General features: G+C 46.4%; 1 protein-coding gene across 2 annotated transcripts in view; it reads right to left on the bottom strand.

Annotated features, from left to right (window-relative positions):
* The window catches only part of LOC120936212 (fucolectin-like), a 54,726-nt gene that overhangs the window by 4,948 nt on the left and 24,497 nt on the right, over positions 1–25,281 (bottom strand). For both annotated transcript variants that reach the window (XM_040348400.1, XM_040348401.1), the window contains 2 exons: positions 23,900–23,990; positions 18,793–19,090 (listed from right to left, as the gene is read on the bottom strand). In XM_040348400.1, coding sequence (XP_040204334.1) covers positions 18,793–19,090; positions 23,900–23,957 — 356 coding nt within the window. In that variant the 5' untranslated portion in view covers positions 23,958–23,990. The remainder of the gene's footprint in view (positions 1–18,792; positions 19,091–23,899; positions 23,991–25,281) is intronic.

Genomic DNA, 25,281 nt, shown 5'->3' with positions numbered 1-25,281 from the left:
AGTGGCAAGATAGTATTGTCTGACATCAGGTAGGGCAAGGCCTCCGTTTTGCTTGGGATGCGATAGTAAGTCCCGCCGCAAGCGGGGCTTTTTGTTCGCCCAAACAAAGCGGGTGAAAAGTGTGTGTACCTGTCTAAAGAATGAGAGTGGGATGTTTATAGGGAGGGCTTGAAATAGGTAAAGGAACTTGGGTAGGATACACATCTTTATTAGGCTTACCCTACCGAACCATGAATGTAGGCCCTTGCCCCAGCCCTCCAGCAGCGAGCGAACCTTCGCGAGAACAGGCGGGAAGTTGAGAGCGAACGTGCGTGTGATGTCCTTTGGCATGTACGTTGCGAGATACGATAGAGCCGAGTACGTCCACTTGAAGCGTAAGCTAGATTGCAGGGATCTCAGAGCTTGGGGGGGCATAGCCACCCCCATGGCTTCAGACTTCGAGAAGTTTATCTTCAGGTTCAAAAGGGCACCGTAAACATCGAATTCCTTAAGAAGATTTGACAGGGAGACCAAGGGATTTGTCAGTGAGAAGAGGAGGTCATCCGCGTACGCGGAAATTTTGCATTGGGAGTCCCCCACTGGCAGCCCCCGTATGTCCGGATTTAGCCTGATTTTGCAGAGAAACGGCTCAAGTGACAAGGCAATGAGGAGGGGTGAGGGAGGGCACCCCTGTCGTGTTCCATTTCCAATGGGAAACGGAGATGAAAGCAAGCCATTCGCCTTCACCTGCGCCATCGGGTTGGAGTAGATCTTTTTGATCCAAGAGATCATCTTCTCTCCAAGCCCTATATGGCGAAGTACTGAGAACATGTAGGCCCAACTCACCCTGTCGAAAGCCTTCTCGGCGTCTGTACTCTAGAAGACACAGGGAGTACCTCCCGAGGAACGCCACGTGGAGAAGGTTCAACACCTTGATGGTGTTGTCCCTAGCCTCTGGCCCCATACACACGGGAGGATTTATCCGCGGATACGGTCCAGCGGACCGTTTCCGCGGATAAATCCTCTCGAGGATTTCAGCAGATTTTAATGCGATGGAGTGTACTCACCATCGCATTGAAATCCGCGCCGAAATCCTCTGGCGATGACGTGTCGCGACGCTGTCATATAAGGAATTCCACGCATGCGTTGAATCATTGCGACGCATGCGGGGGATCCCTTCGGACGGATGGATTCGGTGAGTCTGTACAGACCAGCGGATCCATCCGTTGGTGAGTCCAACTCCTCCCGTATTTCAACCGGAAGAGAGGGGACCTGAGAGGATGCAATGTATTCCTCTACAGTGGCCAGCGAAGGCGAGCTGTTTGGTAAGTTAGACAGAGAAGAGTAGAAGTCGCGGAATCCTTGCGAGATTTGCTCTGGCATTGTGGCCATCTGACCATTTGCGCACTGAATATGCGGGATATAAGTCGCCTGTTTCTGTTCCGTCACTGCCCTTGCCAATGTCTTCCCACACTTGTCCCCCGACTCGTACGTGAGTTTGCGGGACCTTTGCAGAGCCGCCTTGGCCCTGTAGTGGAGGAGATCTGTAATCTGTCTACGAGTCAATCCAAGCTCAGCTTCCAGGGCCTGTGCGGGGGCGTGTTTATGTCGGGCCTCCAAAGAGTATAACTTGTCAAGGAGCTTGACTAGCTGCTCGTTCCTCTCTCTCTCTTTATGCGTGCTCCGTGCTTAATAAGCACTCAGCGGATGACCATTTTGTGTGCCCCCCATAACAAACCAGGTTCACAATCTTGGTTATCGTTTTCCCGGAAGTAACAGGTTATTTCTCTGGTTACTTCTGCCAACACCTCTGGGACTTGAAGGAGGCTCTCGTTCAGACGCCAAAAACGGGAGCGTGACAAGGCGCCCCCTGAGAGTGAATATGTAAGGGAGATCGGCACATGATCGGACCAAGTGATGTGGTCAATTGAGGTGTCTGCAACTGAATGCAGCTGGCTATGGGGGACCAGGAAGAAGTCTATCCTGGTATACAATTTGTGTGGAGGCGAGTAGAATGTGTAGTCTTGCTCGCCCGAGTGTTGCAAATGCCACACGTCAACCAGCTGCGCTCTATGTAGCGCGTTGGCTATGCGTTTCCTATGACTCTGGGGGAATGGAGGAGTGGCCAGAAGATGTGTCGGACACGGGAATCAAAGGGACGTTAAAGTCGCCCCCTAGGATTAGTTGGCCCTCAGTGAACTCCATGAGCTTGTCCAGGGTTGTTTTAACGAATGTGTCCTGATGCTCATTAGGGGCGTACAGTGTTGCCAGCGTGAGTTGCACCTCCCCGACCAGGCCCTTGATAAATACGAAACGACCTCCAGGGTCCCTTATCTCCGCCTGACACCTCCAAGGGAGTCTGTTGGAAATGAGGATGGACACTCCCTTAGACTTGGCCACAGGGTTGGTGGAGTGGTAGGCCACTGGGAAGTATCTACTTTTGAGGAATGGCAGACTGTTGTCCCTGAAGTGGGTCTCCTGCACAAAGGCGACATCCGCGTGAGATCTCTTGAGGTCATCTAGAAGCATGCGCCTCTTCTCCGGCAAATTGAGGCCCCTCGCATTCAGCGAAAATATTTTAACCGCATCCATCACTCTAGACTGACAGGACAAGAAGGGGGGGTGGGAATAGAGATAGAATGAGGGGTAGGGGTAGAAGTGACTACGCAGGAAAAGAAAAAGAAAAAGAGGTTACGAAATATAAAGAGAACTGGTCAGTAGACCCGTTAAAACTAAGTGTACAAGTACTAACTTGAGTTGACGTCACACTACCAGAATTCCAGAGGTGTGCGTCGGCCTAATTGGGGAAGAAGTTGAACAGTAACCGGGAAGAAAAGGTCCCGGCCTCCCCAACCACCCCAACCAGGGTAAAAGTGCAAAACAGAAGCATAACATATCTTAATCATAAACACAGCATGTTTTAATACAGATAACAACAATACCCACAGCAGCGTCAAACCGAGCCCAGGAGCGCTAACAATAACGCAGGCAGTATACATCCCTCTAGCCCTCAGAAGCGCATACCTCCTCCCCCTCCCATGAGACCCAACCCACCGTTTTCCAAGTAAAGGCCCGTTTCTCTGCTACCTCTTTGCAGAACCCGAGGTCCATCTCCCCCACATCGGCCCTAAAGGCCGCCTCCGCCGGATCGGCCAGCTCACACCCGCCAACCCCGAAGGCTGAGCAACGCCCCCCCCCCCGCCGGCCACGGGAGCCCAGGCCCCAGCTCCATCCGGGCCTCCCCAGGTCACTCCGCGGGGCGATCCCCCAGAAAACCTCCCCACCCACCCCCCACGCGCATCAGGGCCCCCCCTGCCCCCCCCAGGTATGGTGGTATAGACAACAGGATATACTGATAGGGGGCATGGAAGAGGGAAACAGTAAGGGACCCCACAGTAAGGCACCATTAACAGAGTAGGCACGTACATTCAGTCTGAATTCTCACCAGGTAGATCTTCTTCTCCTACCGTGCGTCTGGCACGTAGATAGTTAAAGGGGGGAGAGCGTCTAGGTGATGTGCTGGGGCGGTGGGACAGGGACCTCCATCCCTGAGCAGGTGGATGGCCAACTCTTCGCAAAGTGGGGAGTCCTGAGCCGGCAAGCAGACCCGGACAGTCAGGGGGGACAGAGGAGCGGTCAGGGGGCGAGAAGCACAGGCACGGCAGATGCAAAAAGGGCCGAAGCGGAGAAGGGGAGTAAAGTGGAACACAGCAGCCGGGCGAACGCGTCCAGGCTAGCTTCAACATGAGGGAGGGGTACCGGAGGCTCAAAAAAAAAAACACTTGCTCGGGGCTGGGATCGCTCACGCCTCTCGGGCGCTCTTCGGGGACGTCGCTCTCGGTCTCCGCCGGCTCCTTTGTGGCCTATAGGAGGGCCCGACAGAAATGCATATGCAGGAGTCACCCTGCCCAGGGGTCTCGGCAGAGAGCCCAGCCAGTCGGGGATCTCAAGCGGTTCCGCCTCCAGGAACCAAAATAGCGCTGGCAGTGCCTCCGGAGCGCGCAGAGTAAAAGAACGCTGCTCTTTATGGAAGGTGACTGCAAGGGGGAAGCCCCAGCGGTAGGTGACATTGTGACTCCTGGCTAAGTCCAACAGGGGCTTCAACATAGCCCGGTGCTGCAGGGTCGCTCTCAAAATGTCCGGCAGGATCTTCAGCAGTGCTCCGTCTAGCTCCAAATCCTGCAGTTCCGACGCTTTGTGGGCAATAATCTCTTTGTGGGTGTAGTGGTGCAGGCGGCATATTATACCCCGCGGTCTGGCGGGGTTCTCAGACCTCGGGCCCAACGCCCGATGCACGCGGTCAAACTCCAGGTGACCCTGAATCTGCTCGCCCGCTACTTTTTTGAAGATGTCTGTGACTGTAGCCAGCAGATCTGACGGCTCCGTAGCCTCCGGCAGTCCCCTGAGCCGCAGGTTGTTTCTACGGCTCCGGTCCTCTATTTCCTCCATACGCAGCTGCAGGGTCGCTGAAGCCTCGGCCTGAGCTCTCTGTGATGTCTCTAATGCTGACACCCTGTGGTCTAACGACGATAGGGAGGATTCACCTGTTGTCAGTCTGGAGGAGAGGGAGAGGATGTCCTTCTTAACGATCCCTAGTTCCTTTCTATGGGCTGCTTCCACTCGCCCCACAAGGGTCTCTATGTCGGACTTCGTCGGGAGCGCCTGGAGGATGGCTTTTAGTTCCTCGTCTGCTCTGTAAAGCAAAGGTACGTGTAGGGGCTGTTGGCTATCAGGTAGCAGGGACCACGGGGTACTGCGATGGATCTCAGGACTCAGCGAGCCCTCAGGGGAAGCAGGCCGGGCCTCAGCCATGAGGCTCGAGGACTGTGAGGCATGAGCCATCGCCATCTTGAATTCAGGAGAGCCCGACTGCAGCAGTTGGAAAAATCTCTGAATTTCGCCCGGGGAGGAAGCCGAAGTTAGCTGTGTGTTAGCCTTTTTGTTCTTCTTCTTAAGGGACTTCTTGGATGAGAGCATTGTGTGGAAAAAAGAGCTTGTAGGCTGGGGTAGAGAGGAGATGGCCGGGAGCTCACTCCAAACACGTCTCTACTCGGTCATGTCCAGACCACGCCCCCTCGGAATGAATACTTTTTAAGGCACTGTATAGTTGGCATGTTCAGGCACTCGCAGGACTTAGGCCCCATACACACTATTCGATTTTCTGCAGATTTTTGTCAGCCAAAACCATATAATATGAGGTCAAACCTTATGAGTTTCAATTTGTATGCAATCAGATAAGCCCTTGCACTACATGGTTTTGGTAAATCTGAAGACAAATCTTCAGAAAATTAATAGTGTGTATGGGGTCTTGGGCTCCTTTCACACTAGCCGACTCCAAAGTTGCACGATTTCCAGTGCAACTTTAGAGTCCAACTTTAATGTGACTTTGATAAGACTTTTACACTCTCTTGCATTCAAGGTGTGTCAAAGTCGGATCAAATTACTGAAGTCACAGCGACTACAGTAGTGTCAATTGGAACGGCTCTCAGAGATACATGGCATTTTACATGTCCTGCAACTTTCGGTCTCACAAGTCAAATCCTATGTCGCACAAGTGTGAAAGTAGCCTTAACCATGATGCTCACTGCCCTCCAGATACAGCTGATTACAGATCGGGGTAAAGAGCCAGTCAATGACTCTTTACCACGTGATAAGCTGTGTCCAATCACAGCTGATAACGATGTAAACACAAGCCGTTTATTGGCATTACTTTCCTCATGTTGTGAGAGGAGAGGAGAAGAGATCCGATAACCAGGTTGTGTGAAAGGAATATCTACACTGATAATCAGGGCACTAATTATCAGTGACCTGTTTCTCAGTGCAGTCTCTACAGTACCCACCAGTGCTGCCAATCAATGCTCATCAGTGCTGCCAATCGGTGCCTCTTCATCTGTGTCACCTATCAGTGTTGCCTACCAGTGCCCATCACTGCCACCTATCAGTATCCTTCAGTGTAGCCTATCAGTGCAGCCTCATCAGTGCCTCCCCATCAGTGCCCACAAGTGCCACCTTATCAGTGCCCATTAGTTCAGCTTATCAGTGTCCATCAGTGCAGCCTTGTCAGTGCACATCAGTAAAGGAGAAAAATTACCTGTTTGCAATTTTTTTTAACAAACTATGAAAAACGTTTTTTTTGTGTTCAGGTTTTTTTTTCATTTATTTAGCAAAACAATAAAAAACCCACTGGTGATTAAATACCACCAAAGGCTCCATTTGTGTGGAAAAAAATATATATATATAAATATATATATATGGGTATCGTGTTTCATGACCGCGCAATTGTCATTCAAAGTGTGAAAGCTGAAAATTGGGCAGGAAGGGGGTAAAAGTGCTGAATGGGCAAGTGGTCAAAGAACGAGAAAAATGGAAGCAAAAATGTGTTAATTAAACAGACATTTTGGAGGGGGTGGGGACCTGCCAAAACACCAGTGCAAAAAGAGTAATTTTTTCCTTTCATTTTTCTTGTTGTTTTGCCTTAACAAGCTGACATTGTTTTAGATTTTTGAGAACATCCAGGCATTTGGTTCAGATAGTATGTTTGTACGAATCCTATATATGGAGACTACTTCATCATCAACATTTAAAACCAAAGGAATCGGCAGCCATCCCTGCCACTTTGCTTTCAATTCAGCTGTCAGACCAGGATTTTTTTGGTGGGAGTTGTTCATTGTGGTTAGCAAGAGTCATTGTAGGACTTTTTGGATTTTCTTTTTTGGTATAAAGGACTTGTCAAAGTGTGTGGTGTGTTTATTTACTGTTAACTTTATTTTGTAAATGAGTGGGCCCTTGGCAAGTATAAGGTATGAATGTGTTTGCTTTTTATTATTAGCCTTGAAAATGGTCAAAGGAATTTTGGGAAAGCCCTCGTTCACATCGGACTGTTTTGTCGTTTCGCTTGCCAAATCAGAGCCTATTGCCGGCAACGGCACCATCCAAATTGTACCTTTATCAGTTCCTGCACTACTTTTGGCGACTTTGGGGGCAATTTCAATAAACATCTGTGTATGAATCCGTAAAGCTGTCTCTCAAATCGCCCCCGAAGTCAGAATGAAATGCAGGTTTCAAATTGTGCGAGTTCAGCTGAACCCGCATTCAATGTGAACCTAGGCTCAAGCTGATATGAGCCAGATCTTTAGGTTAGCTTCACATCTATGCAGGTTTGCAGTTGATGCATTTTTCCTGGGTGTTTTACGGTGCGTTTTACATTTTGACGTATTTTTAATGCGTTTGTTTTCTCATGTTTTTTGGAGTGTTTTTTTTAACGCACTTTACACTTTCTGGCACTCAAGTAGAATCAAAGTCGTACCAAAGTCACATCAGGTTCCATTCACACTTGTCGCAACGTTGATGCTACTTTAATGCGACTTTGGGTGCAACTTGGATGCGACTTGGATGCGAGGGCAGCCGGATCTGGGGTCTACTTGTTAAAGGGGCTTACGGATTCTGATAAGTCACCCTCTGCAAAACCACCGGGCCAGGGTTATGGAAAGAAGCCCTTGTCCTCATCAACATGGAGACAAGGTGCTTTAGGGAGAGCCCCCCCTTCCTCAAACCACCCCCTCATGTTGAGGTTATATGGCCTGGTATGGGGGGGGGAGTTAACCCTGACTTACGGGGCTGCATGCTCAGATAAGGGTCTGGTATGATTTTTAGGGGAACCCCACTCCATTTAAAAAAAAATTGGTTTGGAGTTCCCCTTAATATCTATACCAGACCTGAAGGGCCTGGTATGGATTGGTGTGTACCCCCAGGCAGTTTTATTTTAATGCTGCCATTCTTTTGTTTACATTCAGCTGTCAGCGGGGAATCCCGTTGACAGCTGATGAGTCATTGGTTGTTAAGGACAAAGCAGCCGCCTGCTCCTTAACAACCCGCTATTTACTGGCTGTTAAGGACGCCAGAGGTGACCATAAGTCGCATCCAAGTCACACCCATCCAAAGTCATATCAAAGTAGCATCAAAGTAGCATCAAAGTTGCGACAAGTGTGAATGGAGCCTGATGCGACTTTGATGCTACTTGAGTGCCAGAGAGTGTAATGTGGTATCAAAATGGCATTAAAGTGGCATCAAAGTTGCACTACATGAACATAACTGTCATTCTTTTCTATTAGCCTCCCCCCAAAAAATTTAATAAATTAAATACAAAGAAAAGCACATTAAAAATGTATGTTCAAAAATGCACCGTAAAATGCTTCAGGAAAAACAAAACCTGCATAGATGTGAACCTAGCCTAAAGATTTGGCTCCTATTAATGATGTTCTAATTCACATTCAGGACTTTTTAGCTGTTTGAGATCCAAACCCAGGTACGTTTTGCTCATTCCTACTTGTTAGCACTCCTGCCTTGCAGAACTGTGGTCCTTGGTTTTAATCCCAACCTGAACACTACCTGTGTACAGTTTGAATATTCTCCCTGCTCTTTTGTGGGTTTTCTCCCAAACTCCAAAGACATGCTGCTAAGATAATTGGCACCTGTCTAAATTGGGCCTGTTATTATTGTGTGAGAGGGTCCTCAGATTTGTATGGCAGGGACTGATGTGAATGTACATTATGTAAATAGCTGTTCAAATGTCTGTGCTTTACAAATACAGTAAAACCTTGAATTGAGAGTAACTTGGTTTGAGAGTGGAAATTGGGCAGTTAGTGGTTGAGTGTCCTAGTTAAATAAGGCACCTCATCCCTTAAATTGATTAAAAAATAAAAGGTGGAGGGTATTGGGATTATCACGGTGCTATAGAAAGAAACCAAGTTCTTAGTACAGTTTTATACAAAAATAAATACATATGTAGTGGGGTCGTCCTGTCAGAGTCCAGTTACAGGCCGTTACTGGACTCCATTGACTCTTAGGAGAAACAGACTACACATCCCACAATGCCCTGCAGCATCGTAGCATGTGACACCTCCGCACAGACTTATGGGGGAGGTTACTTAAGGAAAGGGCACGGCTGATTTCGCTCTCTCGGGACCTGCATTCTTCTCCTCTGCGGAGCTGCCGACACCACAGCTGTGCTGCTAGGCCAGAATCCTGGGCCTAAACCCACCGAGAGACCAGCCATCCAGAAGGAAGCAAGACTCCCGTATCCAGCCAATGTTTCCGGAGATCGAAGAGGCAGCCCAGCTGACAACTGAAACAGTGGAGCACCCTCGTCCAGGATCCTTGTGCTGCGGAGCAGTATTCTACCAACGCGCCTTCTGAGGAGAATTCAGACGGATCGGCCTGTCGGGTGAGAGAGCACACGCTGAACTCCTACCTCCCCTTTTAGATAGACACCTTAGGGCCACCTCACAGGCCGGAGATACATGTTGGCCTCCCGCTGAGACTTGGAGGCCTTATTAAACGTTTAAGTGTTCATAGAAGTGACTGACGCTGACGAGCGATCAGTTCACCAACGTTTACTGCTCTAGATACTCTGTTGTGTATCTTTGTTCATCAATTGCCACTTGTGGATTATAAGTTTAACGTGCACCAACCGGCCGCAACGTGAGCTCTAACTGTTTACAGGACTTCCCGCTAGAGGGCGCTTGTGAGCATAGACTGCCTAGCTTAGTTAGGGGAATGGTACCATTCTTTAGTTTAAATCTTTACCTACCACATATTGATTGCTGATTCCTGCAAGGGCCCTTGCAAAATCATAGTGAGATATTGTCTAATAGTTATTTGTTTGTGATCTGAACCCATGCTTGTTCTTCAAGTTCATATACAGTAAACTTACCTTTCCTGGTTTAAGTATATTCACTGTGTGGAGTGTATTTTTCTCGTCTGGAGAGATCTTCCTTGAAAGCAGGTAATACTATTGTTATATTGTCACTGTATATTGCATGCCTGCTATTGTGACCCCGGCGCAGCAGAGGTCACAATATCCTACCCACCAGACTTCTGATGTGTCAAGGGAGGGTTCAAGCCAATAAATAGGGGTGAGCCAAATCAAGAGAGTAGATCCCAAAACAAATCAGTGGCTCCTGCGGGGGTAGCGCTACACGTGGGGGCTCGTCCGGGATTCTACTTATCAGCCTATCAAATACCCCCTTATATTGAACTTTTCCCCTTGCCAAGATCAGACATGGATGCAGCCGCTGCCACCCAATGGTGCATCGAAGAGGATGTTCCAGTGGACAAAGGGCTAGTGGCAGAAGTACAGGGAGAAACTTGGAGTGAAGGGGAAGTACTCTCGATCCTAAAAGCTTTATCCACAGATCAGAAAGTCTGGGCGTCTGGCTCAAGGGTAGACAACGAGAACCCCCACACCTATGTCCTATGTAAATGGAAATATGGGGTTCCAGACTGTTTTAAAGAGCCTAGTATCGAGACCCTGGATGGCACAAAACTTTTTCTGCTATTGCCTGAACAAGAATCAGCCACTCCCTCTTCCTCGAGTGCCACCTCTTCTACTAGCACTCTGACCCCTGTTGGGGCTTCAGGACAAACAGTGAAGGGGTCTATCAAAGCACCACTTAAGAACTTCAACCCCGAGTTGTGTGCTGTCCTGGGGGAGATTGTAGCTCAATGTAAAAAGACTCTCCAGATTATTTGACCACCAGGTATAGGAAGTTAAGAATTTTTTCTGGAAGACACCCTGTGCCCTCTTCAGAGGACGGGTTTGAAGAATGGATGGATCATGCTGTCCAAGCTCTAGAAGAATGGGGAATCCCAGAGAAAAATAAGAAGCAGAGGATTATGGAAAGCCTCAGAGGGCCAGCCTTAGAGGCCATACGCAACCTCAAACATAGTAAAGAAGATTGAACTGCTCAGGATTATTTAGATGTTCTACAGAATGTATTCAGGAGGACGGAAGACATTAGTGAGCTCCGCTGTCAGTTGGAGCATTGTTTCCAAAAGAAGGGGGAAAGATTGTCCGAGTTTGTTAGCCGCCTGGACAAGATCCTACACCGACTGCTGGTGAAGAAAGGTCTGGAGTCAAAAGGAATGGATGAAACGCGCTTTCAACAAGTGATAAGGGGTGCCCAACCAATGGACACCATTGTCTTTAAGTTACAAAATTCAAAAGGGAGTTGAAGTATCCCGACCAAGTCCGGATCATCCGACAGGAAGAAGATCTCCTAGATCAGATGAACAAATATCAAGCCACAGAGGCTCCTGCACGAGTGCGTGTCGTAGCCACTGAGGATAGCGACCCCAAAGTTGAGTTCTTGGAATTACGAGTGTCTCAGTTGACTGAACTAGTAGCCGCTCTATCTGGCCAAGCGGGGTTTCCCTCTCACCAACCTAAGAGAGACAAGACCGAGAAGACAAACCAAGAATGTTAATTTCCTGTTTCAATTGTGGAGGGATAGGACACACTAGAGAAATTTGTCCCAGCCCAACTAATGCCTACCCCTCAATGTACAGGCCGGCGGAAAACTCCAGAGGGCCCTGGTGAAGGAGTCACTCGGGAGCCCGCCTATTGTAGACAACTCCAAAAATGAAACAGAGGGACAGAGGCAGAAAGGAGAGCCCTCTTTTAGGCCAACTCCCAGCTTCAGTTCCCGTGACTGGGTAAAGGTCAAAAGAAGCCTACGAAAAAGAAGAGTGAAAGTACGAGTCACAGGAGAAGGCGGGAAGGTTACACCTCGTAAGTTTCCTGCAAATTTAGTGGGGCCATCCCCGTTAGTGCCCATTCACGTGGAAGGGATTTACACCAAAGCTGTCTTAGATACCGGAGCACAAGTAACCCTTCTGTATAGAGATTTCTATGACAAGTACCTCTCTCACCTGCCCCTACAGAAGTTGGAAGAGTTGGAAATATGAGGCATTGGGACTCAGAGTTTTCCCTATGATGGATATCTATCAATACGCCTGACCTTTGACCCATCGATAGCGGGAGTAGTGGAGACCTTCGACACCTTAGCGATAGTCTGCCCCCGACCTCCAGGGGCCCACAAGAGCTCCCTTATCAAAGGAACTAACACGGCTTTGGTCCGAAGACTCTTGACCCCCTTAACCAAAGCAGCAGGAACCTCAGCTCAAAGGGTCCACCCAATGTTAAGGAGGGTGTACCACCAGCTGGTGATGGAGGGGAAGGCCCTGGAAGAAGGAGTAGGAAGGGTCTGGCGAATAGGGAAATCCACAAGAATCTTACAGCCTGGAGAGGTGACCTGCCTCAGGGTTTCCGTCAAGCTCACCTGGTCCCAGCCAGGCCCGTATCTTGTCCTTGATCCAGCCAGAGTGCTACTAGGCCGGGTACATCAAGCCACCCCCGTTAACCCCTCCCACCTGGAGGAAGGTGCAGAGGGAAAAGGCCTCAGACAGAGTCACCAGCCTGACGGCGCTGAACTCTCACTAGAATGGAAAGAGAGAATGGAGGCTCAACTTAGTAGGTGGCAGAAGATATTCTCAAAGACTGAGTTTGATGTCGGATGTGCAAGGAGTGCCACCCACCGCTCTCTGAAGGAAGACCAGCCCTTCAGAGAGCGAGTCTGAAGAGTCCCCCTGACAGATTTAGAAGATCTCAGGGAGCAACTGGTCAGTTGGTTTTTGTGCATAGGTGGTTGGTCTCAGATGCGGGTGACTTGGCTACCGTATTGGAGGCAGCTCATCTAGGGTCCTATGAGTCCCTCCGTCTGGCTATTCATAGGGGCACTGGTCGGGATCTCCCTCTTACTGATTCTATGAAGGCTACTGTTAAGGCTTGGGAGGAGGTGGTGACGTTAGCTTGTCCAAGTTACAAGGGTTTTTCCCCTTCAACCCCCCTGTGGATGAACCCGAAGCTGCAACAGTTCTATAAGTTTGATGATGCTGTGGGATGGGCATCTAAGGGGGTTAAATTGCTTAAAGATATTACTTGCGATGGGGTACTCTTGACGTTTGACCAATTGAAGGCCAAACATGATCTTCCTAATGCACAATTTTTTCGATATCTCCAACTGAGGCATGCATTTCAGACTCAGTTTGGGACAGAGACTGTTGAATCTTTCCCTTCTAGATTAGAGGACTTGCTTATGACAGACGACCTGCCCAAGACCTTGTCAGTGACATATAAAGAGCTATTTAAAACTAGTCCCAAGGCCTTGCTCAAGTGCAGAGAGCAGTGGGAGGCAGAAGTTCCAGGTATACAGGGAGAGGAATGGGATGACATGTGGGACCGTCTATTTAAATATTTGGTGGCGGCTAGGGACCGGCTGATTCAGTTTAAGTTCCTACATAGAGTGTATTATACCCCTGCCAGGTTGGCGTCGATATATCCATCGGTGCCCTCAGGGTGTTGGAGGTGTACGTTTGCTCCGGCGGACGCGCATCATGTATTTTGGGGCTGCTCCCAGATCCAGCGGTTTTGGACTGGGGTCACCTCCTGTATAGCGGAGGTTCTGGGGTTACCAATTCCACAAGAAATTAGTGTATGTCTGCTCGGCCTGGTGGAGGAAGTGGTCCTGTCAAGGGCTCACAGAACTTTACTCAGTATCCTACTATTCTATGGGAAAAAGGCTATTTTACTCAAATGGAGGAGTCCGGGGGCCCCGGAGGTTGCTTTCTGGAAAGGGCTGGTAAATGCTATGATTCCATATTATAAGGCGACGTACTTGTCTCGGGGTTGTGGTGGTAAATTTGAGAAAGTATGGAGGGCCTGGTATGAATCTGATTTGACAGTTGGGTAGCTGAGAATGATCACTGATGTATGAATGTTCCAGTATTGCATTGTCATTTCATTTAGTCCGGGTGCATCGGGTTTAGCGAGTTGTATCTCGCATTGGGGAGGAGGAGGCTTCTATTCAATATGATTAAAGATATGGTATGACGGGGGGTAGGGAACTGAGTAGGGGGGGGGAGGGATGGGGTTAAGTTGTTATGACTGCTATCTGTGATGGCAAGGTTCTACGTTAGTATGTAACTGGTCATGTTGACCATTAGGTAAGCTCGGTGTTGTGCCAAGTTTGTATATCTTGTTATGTCCTAAAAATTTTCAATAAACAGAAATAAAAAAAATAAAAAAAGATACTCTGTTGTGTAGCTTCGTTCATCAATTGCCACTTGGCCACGTGGATTATAAGTTTAGCGTGCACCAACCGGCCACAACGTGAGCTCTAACTGTTTACAGGACTGCATAGACTGCCTAGCTTAGTTAAGTGAATGGTACCATTCTTTAGTTTAAACCTTTACCTACCACATATTGATTGCTGATTCCTGCGAGGGCCCTTGCAGAATCATAGTGAGATATTTGTTTGTGATCTGAACCCATGCTTGTTCTTCAAGTTCATATACAGTAAACTTACCTTTCCTGGTTTAACCACTTCCAGACCTGCGCACGACGATGTACGTCCTGTTTTTAAAGATTGATATCTCGGTAACGGCAGCAGCTGCTGCCACAACCGAGGTATCGATCTTTAGTGTGCGCGGTCTGGTACACGATAACGGTGGTCTCCACGGCGGATTCGCCGCGAGATCGCCGTTATCGGTGGCGGGAGAGGCCCCCCCTTCCCGCCGCTTTCCCGCGCCCTCCGCCGCTTACCGGAGCCGTCAGTAGCGGCGGAGGAGATCGGGACTGTTCGGCAGCTGAGCGGGGACGAGACTGAAGGAAAAATCTCCTTCGCCCATCCCCATAGCTTTGCTGGGCGGAAGTGACGTCAAAACGTCAGTCCCGCCCAGCCTCTTAAAGAGACAATTTTTTTTTTGTCATTTGAAAAAATTACAGTTTCAAATTTTTTTTTTTTTTGCATTTTAGTCTAAATATGAGATCTGAGGTCTTTTTGACCCCAGATCTCATATTTAAGAGGACCTGTCATGCTTTTTTTCTATTACAAGGGATGTTTACATTCCTTATAATAGGAATAAAAGTGATCAATTTTTTTTTCAGTGTAAAAAGTAATAAAATAAATAAAAATAAATAAGAAAACAAAAAAAAAAATGTTTTAAAGTGCCCCGTCCCGACGAGCTCGCGCGCAGAAGCGAACGCATAGTAGCGCCTGCATATGAAAACGGTGTTCAAATCACACAAGTGAGGTATCGCCGCGATCGTTAGAGCAAGAGCAATAATTCTAGCCCTAGGCCTACTCTGTAGCTCAAAATGCAATCTCTAGAATTTTTTAAACATCGCCTATCGAGATTTTTAAGGGGAAAAGTTTGACCCCATGCCACGAGCGGGCGCAATTTTTAACCGTGACAAGTTGGGTATCATTTTACTCGGCGTAACATTATCTTTCACAATATATTAAATAATTGGGCCAAATTTATTGTTGTCTTATTTTTTAATTCAAAAAAGTGAATTTTTTCCAAAAAAAGTGCGCTTGTAAGACCGCTGCGCAAATACGGTGTGACAAAAAGTATTGGAATGACCACTATTTTATTCTCTAGGGTGTTAGAAAAAAAATATATATAATGTTTGGGGGTTTTAAGTAATTTTCTAGCAGAAAAAAATGTTTTAGTCTTGCAAACACCAAATCTGAAAAACACCTAAGGTCTGGAAGTGGTTAAGTATATTCACTGTGTGGAGTGTATTTTTCTTGTCTGGAGGGATCTTCCTTGAAAGCAGGTAATACTATTGTTATATTGTCACTGTATATTGCATGCCTGCTATTGTGACCCCTGGCGCAGCAGAGGTCACAATATCCTACCCACCAGACTTCTGATGTGTCAAGGGAGGGTTCGAGCCAATAAATAGGGGTGAGCCAAACCAAGAGAGTAGATCCCAAAACAAATCAGCGGCTCCTGCGGGGGTAGCGCTATATATATATATATATATATATATATATATACATACATTTTTTTTTTTACAAAAATGTTGGAGCAAAATATCGTGTGTACAAACGGTCAGGTCCTCTTGACTAGTTTCGCCAAACCCTTGGCTTCATCAGGGGATTTTGACGTGACCAGCTCAGTAAATAGCTCCAAATCCCCACAAGGATCAATCAGGGAAACACAGACCCCATTAGGGATGAAGTCGGATCCACAGAGCCCAAGCGTTCATTAACCGATGGTGTGTAGGTACATCAGACCATCAGTCAGCTTCATCGGTTAACCTTCGGACCGTTCTCATCGGATGGACTGATCGTGTGTACGCGGCCTAAGTGTAGCAATATGGTTACATTTATTGAAGGTACAACATTTAGCAACTCACATAGTTGATGATTAAAGTGGAACAATAGGCAAAACTTTTTTCCACATTTTGGATAGAGCAACCCCTATAAGATTTATTTTCACCATCTATGTCCTGTTGTGGAGATTTACCTTCACTTCCTGTCTCATTGCCAAACAGAAAGTAAGAGAAAATCTCTACAAATTAAGGGAATTCTTTGGCAACCCCCAGGTCACCAGAACTAGTGTCCCTATTGGAAGATTTCCCCTCTATTACTTTTATGGGACAACACCAAATTTTGAGATTTTCTTTTACTTGCACTTTCAATGATAATGGTACACAGAACAAATAGAGAGGGGGAATCTTCTTAACGGGGCACAGGCTGTAATAAAAACCCTGACAGATGTTCTAATCCATCTGCACTCTATCCAAACCTGAAAAAAAAAAGTTTTGCCTTTGGTTATACTTTAAAACAGGCACATCTAAGTATGCAGGCATCTGGGGTAAAGCTGTCCACATAGACCATCGTTCGCACCGCCATCAACATCATTCCTTCCATGAGCGGTTCAGGCCACTCTTTCAGATCGCTCTACTGCAGGGTAGTCTTCCCGGTCACGATTGACAGCAGTGAGAGCCGGAGGTGCAGAGGACTGTCTACATGGACAGCTTTACCCCGGATGCCTGCATACTTAGTGCCTCTTTTAATCATCAACTATGTAAGTTGCTAGACTAATGCCTTGTACACACGGGCAAAAGTCCGCCGTGAGCCTGTCGGAAGTTCGATGGACAGAAAGACGGACTTCGACAAAAAAAGCCAGATGGAGGCTACACACGGCCGGACTTTCCGAGGGGAAAAAAAGCCCGTCTGACTTTTTTCTCGGAAAGTCCGGCCGTGTGTACGAGGCATTAGAGACGCCTCTCTTCTGTTTTTTATACTCTGTAGCTCCTGCTGAGTTTTACTTCTAATCCCCTTGTTGAGGCTTCTATTTGTTGATGGACATTTTATGGTTACACAACCTATCACATTGCTATAATCTTTTTATGGACTATAAACGGAAGAATTTATGAATAAATGGTTGTGGAACGAATCGTTTGAGTTTCCATTATTTCTTATGGGAAAATTTGCTTTGATATACGAGTGCTTTGGATTACAAGCATATTTCCGGAATGAATTCTGCTCGCAATCCAAGGATTTACTGTACCTATATTAAATTAACGTTATCTGTAATCAGCTATAATTGACTGTCTCACCTTAGCTATTTTATTTTTCACTCTTCTTTATATATTATTTTCCAGATTTTTTTTTGTTTATTTCTATATTTTTTAATGATCATTTTCTTTTGTGTTGTTCTGTAACTTTTTTTTTATTGCAGAATTAAAAAAAATGTTAAAGTATACATTTTTTTTTGCATTTGTAATTTTCTTTAATATGCTGTGGATCAGAATCCACATTTTTGTGTCATTTTAAACAGGACAAATTTTAGAATACAATTTGTACTTTTTATTTACTGTAACAATATTTTTTAAACTAACACTGATCAAAGTAGATAAAAGTGAGTTTAGTTTCATTATTATTTTTGTCGATGGATTGAATAATAACTTCAATCAAATAATGCAAGACTGTTTCACCAAAAGAAAGCCTTGATTGGCCTTAAATGATTATTATTACTATTATTAGTATTACTTTGATACCTTAACCCCTTAACGGCCGCCGCACGACTATTTACGTCCACAGAATGGCACGTGCAGGCAGAAGGACGTATATATATACGACCCTGCCTTTCTAGCGGGTGGGGGGTCCGATCGCGAACCCCCTCTGCTGTGTGCGGCGGGCGGATTCCCTCGGGGAGCGATCCGGGACGACGGCGCGGCTATTCGTTTAAAAGCCGCTCCGTCGCGATCGCTCCCCGGAGCTGAAGAACCCCCGTGCTTCATTGTGGCGGCGTATCAATCAAGTGATCCTTTTTATAAGGGAGACTCGATCGATGACGTCAGTCACACAGCCACACCCGCCTACAGTTGTAAACACACACTAGGTGAACCCTAACTCCTACAGCGCCCCCTGTGGTTAACTCCCAAACTGCAACTGTCATTTTCACAATAAACAATGCAATTTAAATGCATTTTTTGCTGTGAAAATGACAATGGTCCCAAAAATGTGTCAAAATTGTCCGAAGTGTCCGCCATAATGTCGCAGTCATGAAAAAAATCGCTGATCGCCGCCAATAGTAGTAAAAAAAAAATAATTAATAAAAATGCAATAAAACTATCCCCTATTTTGTAAACGCTATAAATTTTGCGCAAACCAATCGATAAACGCTTATTGTGATTTTTTTTACCAAAAATAGGTAGAAGAATACGTATTGGCCTAAACTGAGGAAAAAAATAATTTTATATATGTTTTTGGGGGATATTTATTATAGCAAAAAGTAAAAAATATTGCATTTTTTTCAAAATTGTCGCTCTATTTTTGTTTATAGCGCAAAAAATAAAAACCGCAGAGGTGATCAAATACCACCAAAATAGAGCTCTATTTGTGGGGGAAAAAGGACGCCAATTTTGTTTGGGAGCCACGTCGCACGACCGCGCAATTGTCTGTTAAAGCAACGCAGTGCCGAATTCGCAAAACCTGGCCTGGGCATTTAGCTGCCTAACGGTCCGGGTCTTAAGTGGTTAAGCAATGACAAAGTTGTCACAGAAAAAAACAGGCTCATAGCAGAAATGTAAAAACTGCTCTGGTCTATAAGGAGTATATAGGAGAGAGAGCTGAAGTAGTTGAAGGGTAAAAAATAAGTAAAGATCATCCATACCTGTTATTATTGTTTCCATTGTTGGTCAGATAGTTTCCAACGAGAATTTCAGCGCCATTCAGTCTTTCACTCGCTGTAATTCTATTAGTGATCGTGATGTATTCAATTCTGTACGGTTTCAGCAAGTCCACCCTCCACCAAGGAGACATGTAATTATGTGTATGTGTGCAGGAACCATGGTTAAATTCAGGGTCCGGGTTCCCATCTATTGCATTTATTGCTTCTGACAGGTAGCCATATTGTACTATGTTTAAAATTGAGGACTGAGTTGCTCGACCTTGAAGGGCAACATTCCGATCTGTAAGACAATATGAGAATAGCAATACATATTACTCAATGTCCAAACAGTACAAGAGAGAACATATATGAGACATAGTGCAGGAGCACATGGGGATTCTTAATAGCTTTTTATCACGATAGACATTTTGATGCATTTCCTTCGGCTCGAAATTCGAACAAAACGGGTCGTTCGCGCCAAATTCGAGTGACGCGTCACGGCCCATAATTCGCTGGGGCATTGTGCGCTGATGATTGGCCAAGAATGCACTATGACCCGCATGCTTGGCCAATCACAGCGCACAAAAAACGGAGAGCCATAATTGGATAGGGTGCCAGGGTGGCTTTGGCCAATTATGGCTCAGGGCTTTAGCACACGCCCCACACTATAAAATGCAGCCTGCAAGGCGGCCTTGTGTAGTGTGTTGCAGCGTTGTTAATGAAAAGATCAGTCAGTCAGAGAGAGAGAGAGAGAGACAGAGGGCCAGATTCTTAAAGACTTACGACGGCGTATCTCCAGATACGCCGTCGTAAGTCTGAATGGCCACCGTCGTATCTATGCGCCTGATTCAGAGAATCAGTTATGCATAGATTTGGCCAAGATACGAGCGGCGTAAGTCTCCTACGCCGTCGTATCTTGGGTGCAATATTTACGCTAGCAGCAAGGGGCGCTTCCGTAGATTTATGCGTCGAATATGTAAATTAGGTAGATACGCAGATTCATGAACGTACGTACGCCCGTCGCAATTAGTTATGCCGTTTACGTAAGACATACGCCGGCGTAAAGTTAAAGCTGGTCTCTAGGTGACGCAGCCCATGCAAGGTATGGAGCAAGCATATCTTTTTACGTCGTTTACGTAAGTCGTACGTGAATGGGGCTGTGCGTAGGTTACGTTCACGTCACAGACATTGAGCCGGCATATCTTTGGGCGTAAATACGACGTGATACTGAGCATGCGCCGTTCGTTCGGCCATGCATCTACATGGGGTCAAGCCTCATTTCAATACAACACACCCCCTACCAGCCTACTTTGAATTACGCGCGCTTACGCCGGCTCATTTACGCTACGCCGCCGTAACTTAGGACACAAGTGCTTTGTGAATACAGCACTTGCCTCTCTAAGTTGCGGCTGCGTAGCCTAAATATGATACGCTACGCCCGCGCAACGTAAAACAGCCCTACGTGAATCCGGGCCAGTGTCTTTTTTACCAGATAGATAGATAGATAGATAGATAGAGCAGGCAGGCTAGTCAGTTTAGTTTAATTTACAGGGCCGGATTCAGAAGCAAGATACGATGGCGTATCTCCTGATACGCCGTCATATCTCTGAGTCCGGCCGGTCGTATCTATGCGCCTGATTCAGAGAATCAGTTACGCATAGATATCACTAAGATCCGACTGGTGTAAGTGTCTTACACCGTCGTATCTTAGGCTGCATATTCACGCTGGCCGCAAGGTGGCGCTTCTGTATAGTTACGTGAGGAATATGCAAATTAGGTATTTACGCCGATTCAGAAACGAACGACCGCCCGGCGCTTTTTTTTTACGTCGTTTGCGTTAGGCTTTTTCCGGCGTAAAGTTACCCCTGCTATATGAGGGGTATGTGCGGCGTATCCTATGTTAAGTATGGGCGTCGTTCCCGCGTTGAATTTTGAAAATTTTACGTCATTTGCGTAAGTCGTTCGCGAATAGGGCTGGACGTAATTTACGTTCACGTCGAAAGCAATGACGTTTTGCGGCGGATTTTCGAGCATGCGCACTGGGATTTTTTCACGAACGGTGCATGCGCCGTTCACAAAAAAACGTCAAATACACGGGGTCAAGTCAAATTTAAATAAAACACGCCCCCAACATCCCCATTTGAATTAGGCGGGCTTATGCCGGCCCACATACGTTACGCCGCCGTAACTTAGGGTGCAAGTTCTTTCTGAATACGGAACTTGCGCCCAAAGTTACAGCGGCGTAACGTATCTTAGATAAGTTACGCTGGGCGTATAGCTTAGCTAGATCAGCTATTCCTATTTGTCAAGGAAGTAGATTGTGCTAGCTGCAGTGTTCTAACGTGTTGTATTGCCCATGTGCTGTTTAGTTTGCACCTAAACGTACTTGTTGTTACTGCACTTGTGCTGTTTATTTGCACCTAAAGGTACTTGGTGTTACTGCACTTGTGCTGTTTATTTGCACCTAAACGTACTTGGTGTTACTGCACTTGTGCTGTTTATTTGCACCTAAACGTATCTGTTACTGCACTTGTGCAGTATAGTTTGCACCTAAACGTATTTGTTGTTTACTGCACTTGTGCTGTATAGTTTGCACCTAAACGTATTTGGTGTTTACTGCACTTGTACTGTATAGTTTGCACCTAAACGTATTTGGTGTATACTGCAAGTGTGCTCATTAGTTTGCACATAAAGCTACTTGGTGTGTACTGCACGTGTCCTCTGCAGTTTGCACCTAAAGCTACGAGGTGTGTGTACTGATTTTGTCCTCTTCATGCTATTATAATGTCAGGAAGGACAACAAAGAGAGGCAGAGAGTCACGAGGGCAAGCAGGCTCTGCATCTGGAGGCAACAGTGCTGGTGGTGGACACGGTGCATCCTCTTCAGCACGTGACCGTTGCACACGCTCGTCCTTCTTTTCGGGAGCTGGCCGTGTTGAGCCTCAACATGCAGACAAATTGGTAAAGTGGATCACCACGCCATCCTCATCCTCATCCTCTCTCACCCAGGCTCAGGGTACTTTGTCTGGCAAATTAGCTGCCAAGGCGTCCTCTTCCCTCTGCTCAATGGCATCACTTACTCCTTCCCTAGTCCCACCATGTCCTCCTGAAGAGTCCCCGGAACTGTTTCAACACAGTGTTGGGTACATGCTGCATGAAGATGCGCAGCGTTTTGAAGGCTCCGGTGATGGAACACAGATAGAGGAAGGCAGTAATGTGAGCCCAGAGAGAGGGGGTGCCCGAGAGGGACAGCAATCTGACAGTCATGTTCCCCCAGCTGCAGCATACTGCCAGGTTTTCGACAGTGATGAGGGAGGGGATGATGAGGTCACTGACTCTACGTGGGTGCCTGATAGGAGGAGGAGGAAGAGGCACAGGCACATCTCCAAAGAGGCAGGATGCCCTCCAGGAGCCAGCTTAAGGGCAGCACACCAACTGCATTACATCACAGAGCTACACCTGTGCAGGGCGCTGCTGTGTCTCAACGTTACTGCAAAAGTTCTTTGGTGTGGGCCTTTTTTGAGACATGTGCATCAGATCCCACTGTTGCTATTTGCAACATATGTCTCAAGCGTATCTGCACTGATAGGACTGAAGGTGTAGAATTAGGTGTGTCTCAACCTAGTACTACATGCGGGCAATCTACTATCGGTACACCGAGTTCAGATTGTACAAGCCGAATTTCCCTGCCCCAGCTGCTGCAGCGCTGAAAGAAGTACTCTCCCAGCCATCCACATGCCCAGCGGTTGAATGCTAGCTTAGCGAAATTGCTAGCACTTTAACTGCTGCCTATTCAGTTAGTAGATTCTGCCCCCTTCCGTGAGTTTGTGGAATGTGCGGTACCTCAGTGGCAAGTTCCCAAACGACACTTTTTCTCATGGAAGGCGATTCTGGCTCTCTACCGCCATGTGGAAGGCAATGTCCATGCCTCGCTGGACAGGGCGGTCAGTGGTAAGGTGCATATCACCGCGGACTCATGGTCCAGCAGGCATGGACAGGGACGTTACCTCTCTTTCATGGCACATTGGGTGACTCTGCTGGCAGCTGGGAAGGACGCAGGGCAAGGTACAGTAGTGTTGGAGGTTGTTCCGCCACCGCGCCTCCAAAAAACTCCTACCGGTTGTGACACACCTCTCTCCTCCACCCCCTCCTCTTCTTCTTCCTCTGTGGCCTCTTCCTGTGCTGATGTGTCCTCGGAACCAGCCGTGCTCCGTAGGCGTACAAGGGGCTACGCAGGAATGCAGGCAAAGAGATGCCATGCGGTGCTAGAGCTGATGTGCTTGGGAGACAGGAGCCACTCTGGGGCAGAGGTTCTGTCAGCTCTGTAGGGGCAGGCTCAGAGGTGGTTGAGGCCACGCCAGCTTAAGCCAGGAATGGTGGTATGGCTATGTGTGCAGCGGTGCCACGGTGCCACTCTGCCGCTTTTCAACGCTATTTTGGTGAATGGGTAAATGTACTATGCACCCCATACTTACTAAAATGAAGGGGGTGAAATCTGGGGGAACCCTTGTTAAAGGGGGCTTCCAGATCCTGATAAGCCCCCTGCCCAAAAAAAACACAACCACAGCCAAGGGCCTGGTGTGGATTGGAGGGAAACCACATGCTGTTTTTTTAAACATATTTGTATTGCCGGCAATGGCATTATATTGTTGGAAATTTAAATGTGTTTTTTTTTTTTCTTTATAAATGTCAGTTTTTCTGCAGCAGGTTCTAAACACAGTACAGATGCACCATTTTACAGCAGACTAAGGGGACTGCCCAGGCACTATAAAGGAATTTTTCATTTTTATTGTTTCACTTTAGGCATCATTAAAATCATTGCTAAAAATGTTTGCATTCACAAGTGTGCCCCACAGCAGTAGCCTTTCTATGGACAATAACTTGTATATAAACCTTCAAAATGGACCTGTTCGGAGCTGTTCGGCTCCAAAATGTTTGGGAGTTCTGTTGCGAACCAAACTGGGGATTGTACGGCCCAACTCTATTACTCGCTAAAGTTCTGCAGTTGACCTATGTCTCATATTACCATATGTGTCTATATCTCATCATTTATATGTGGTCCTATATAGGATAGCGTAATATAGCCAAATTCCAAGCAGGCAGGACTTACACTGAGCTGAAACCACACAGAGGATCCCCAAGAAGGCAGCAGTTTGTAGAAATATCATTCTCACGATTGCCTAGGTTTTACAGAAATTCACCTAAAGGAAAATGTAGAGAAAGTTAATAAAATATAGGTGTAAAGGAAAATGCAGAGAAAATTAATAAAATGTAGGTGTAGAATAAAACAGATTTTTATTTGCTGTTTGATTTTAGAATTCTTAGGTTTGTGTAGACATAACCATTAAAAATCAATTCATAGAGCATAGGAATTGTCCAATTATAATAAGTCCTGAAGGTGCAGTTGCAAGTAAAGAACACCCTCAGTTGTGTAGTGATGTCGGATACACCCTTACTGCCTTTGAGGAGCAACTTGAGCATGACTGCGTGCTTTAGCCACAGATAAAGTAATACACACACTTGGTGATGAGGCACTGTGCTGATCCTATTCGGGGAGCGCTATGCAAATCCTCTGGTGTATTGGGACCTAGACGGCTTGTATCGGCAGGGGCCAAACCCGGGCTCTCCTCAGCAGAGGCGGCTTTGTGAGGCCTTAGGCAAATCTGAGATATGAGGCCCCACTCACGCCCAATCGCCCATAATGGGAAAAAGAATTCAAGCAATAAAAATTAACTGTATAAATTGCATATATTAAGCATTTTAAATTCTATGAACTATGCATTCACAGTTTATAGAATTTTCTCTAACCAATACTTTAAGCAAATAAATATATATTACATATATATTATATATTACACGCATATTTGTCCATTTACATGAAGGTCAGGTTAATATAACCCAGCCTGTACAGAGTTCCCCCATATATCAGAGTCTGCAGGATTCCCCCTTACAGCGCAAGGGAACTCTGATATAAAGGGGAATGCTGTGGATCGTGATCTAAGGGGGAACCTGCAGACTTTGGTGTAAAGGGGAACTCTAATGTAAGGTGTGGGGGTGCAGGCTGGCGCTGGTTGTCCTTAGGCAGTCTCAGTGTGTTTAGTCTGGGTGATCACCCATGAGAGAGATCTCAGTTACAGCAAAATAAGACACACACGCGATGTAGCTGAAATCATCTCTGGTTTTAGTGATAATACTATAAGAATATATGCATTACAAAAAGGGGAAGGGCCGTATTATCTAAACAATATGTGATTGGCTAATAGAGATTTTTCTATTCATTAAGCGAGACACCTGCATGAACTAATTGGGGAAAAAGGAGTAAAGTATCACATAGTTGAAGTTGAAGATAAGAGTGTACAAAGTTAATTAGTTTTAACAATTACTAAGGACACCTGTGAAAATAATAAGAAGGAAGATACATTTGTCCAATTATTAAAGAATGTTACATGTGTAATGTTTTGTTCAGAGATAAGAATTAACAAGCAATTATAT

Source organism: Rana temporaria, chromosome 4 (assembly GCF_905171775.1).
Source record: "Rana temporaria chromosome 4, aRanTem1.1, whole genome shotgun sequence".
In the NCBI taxonomy this organism is placed as follows: domain Eukaryota; kingdom Metazoa; phylum Chordata; class Amphibia; order Anura; family Ranidae; genus Rana; species Rana temporaria.
This window is presented reverse-complemented; position numbering and strand designations above follow the sequence as displayed.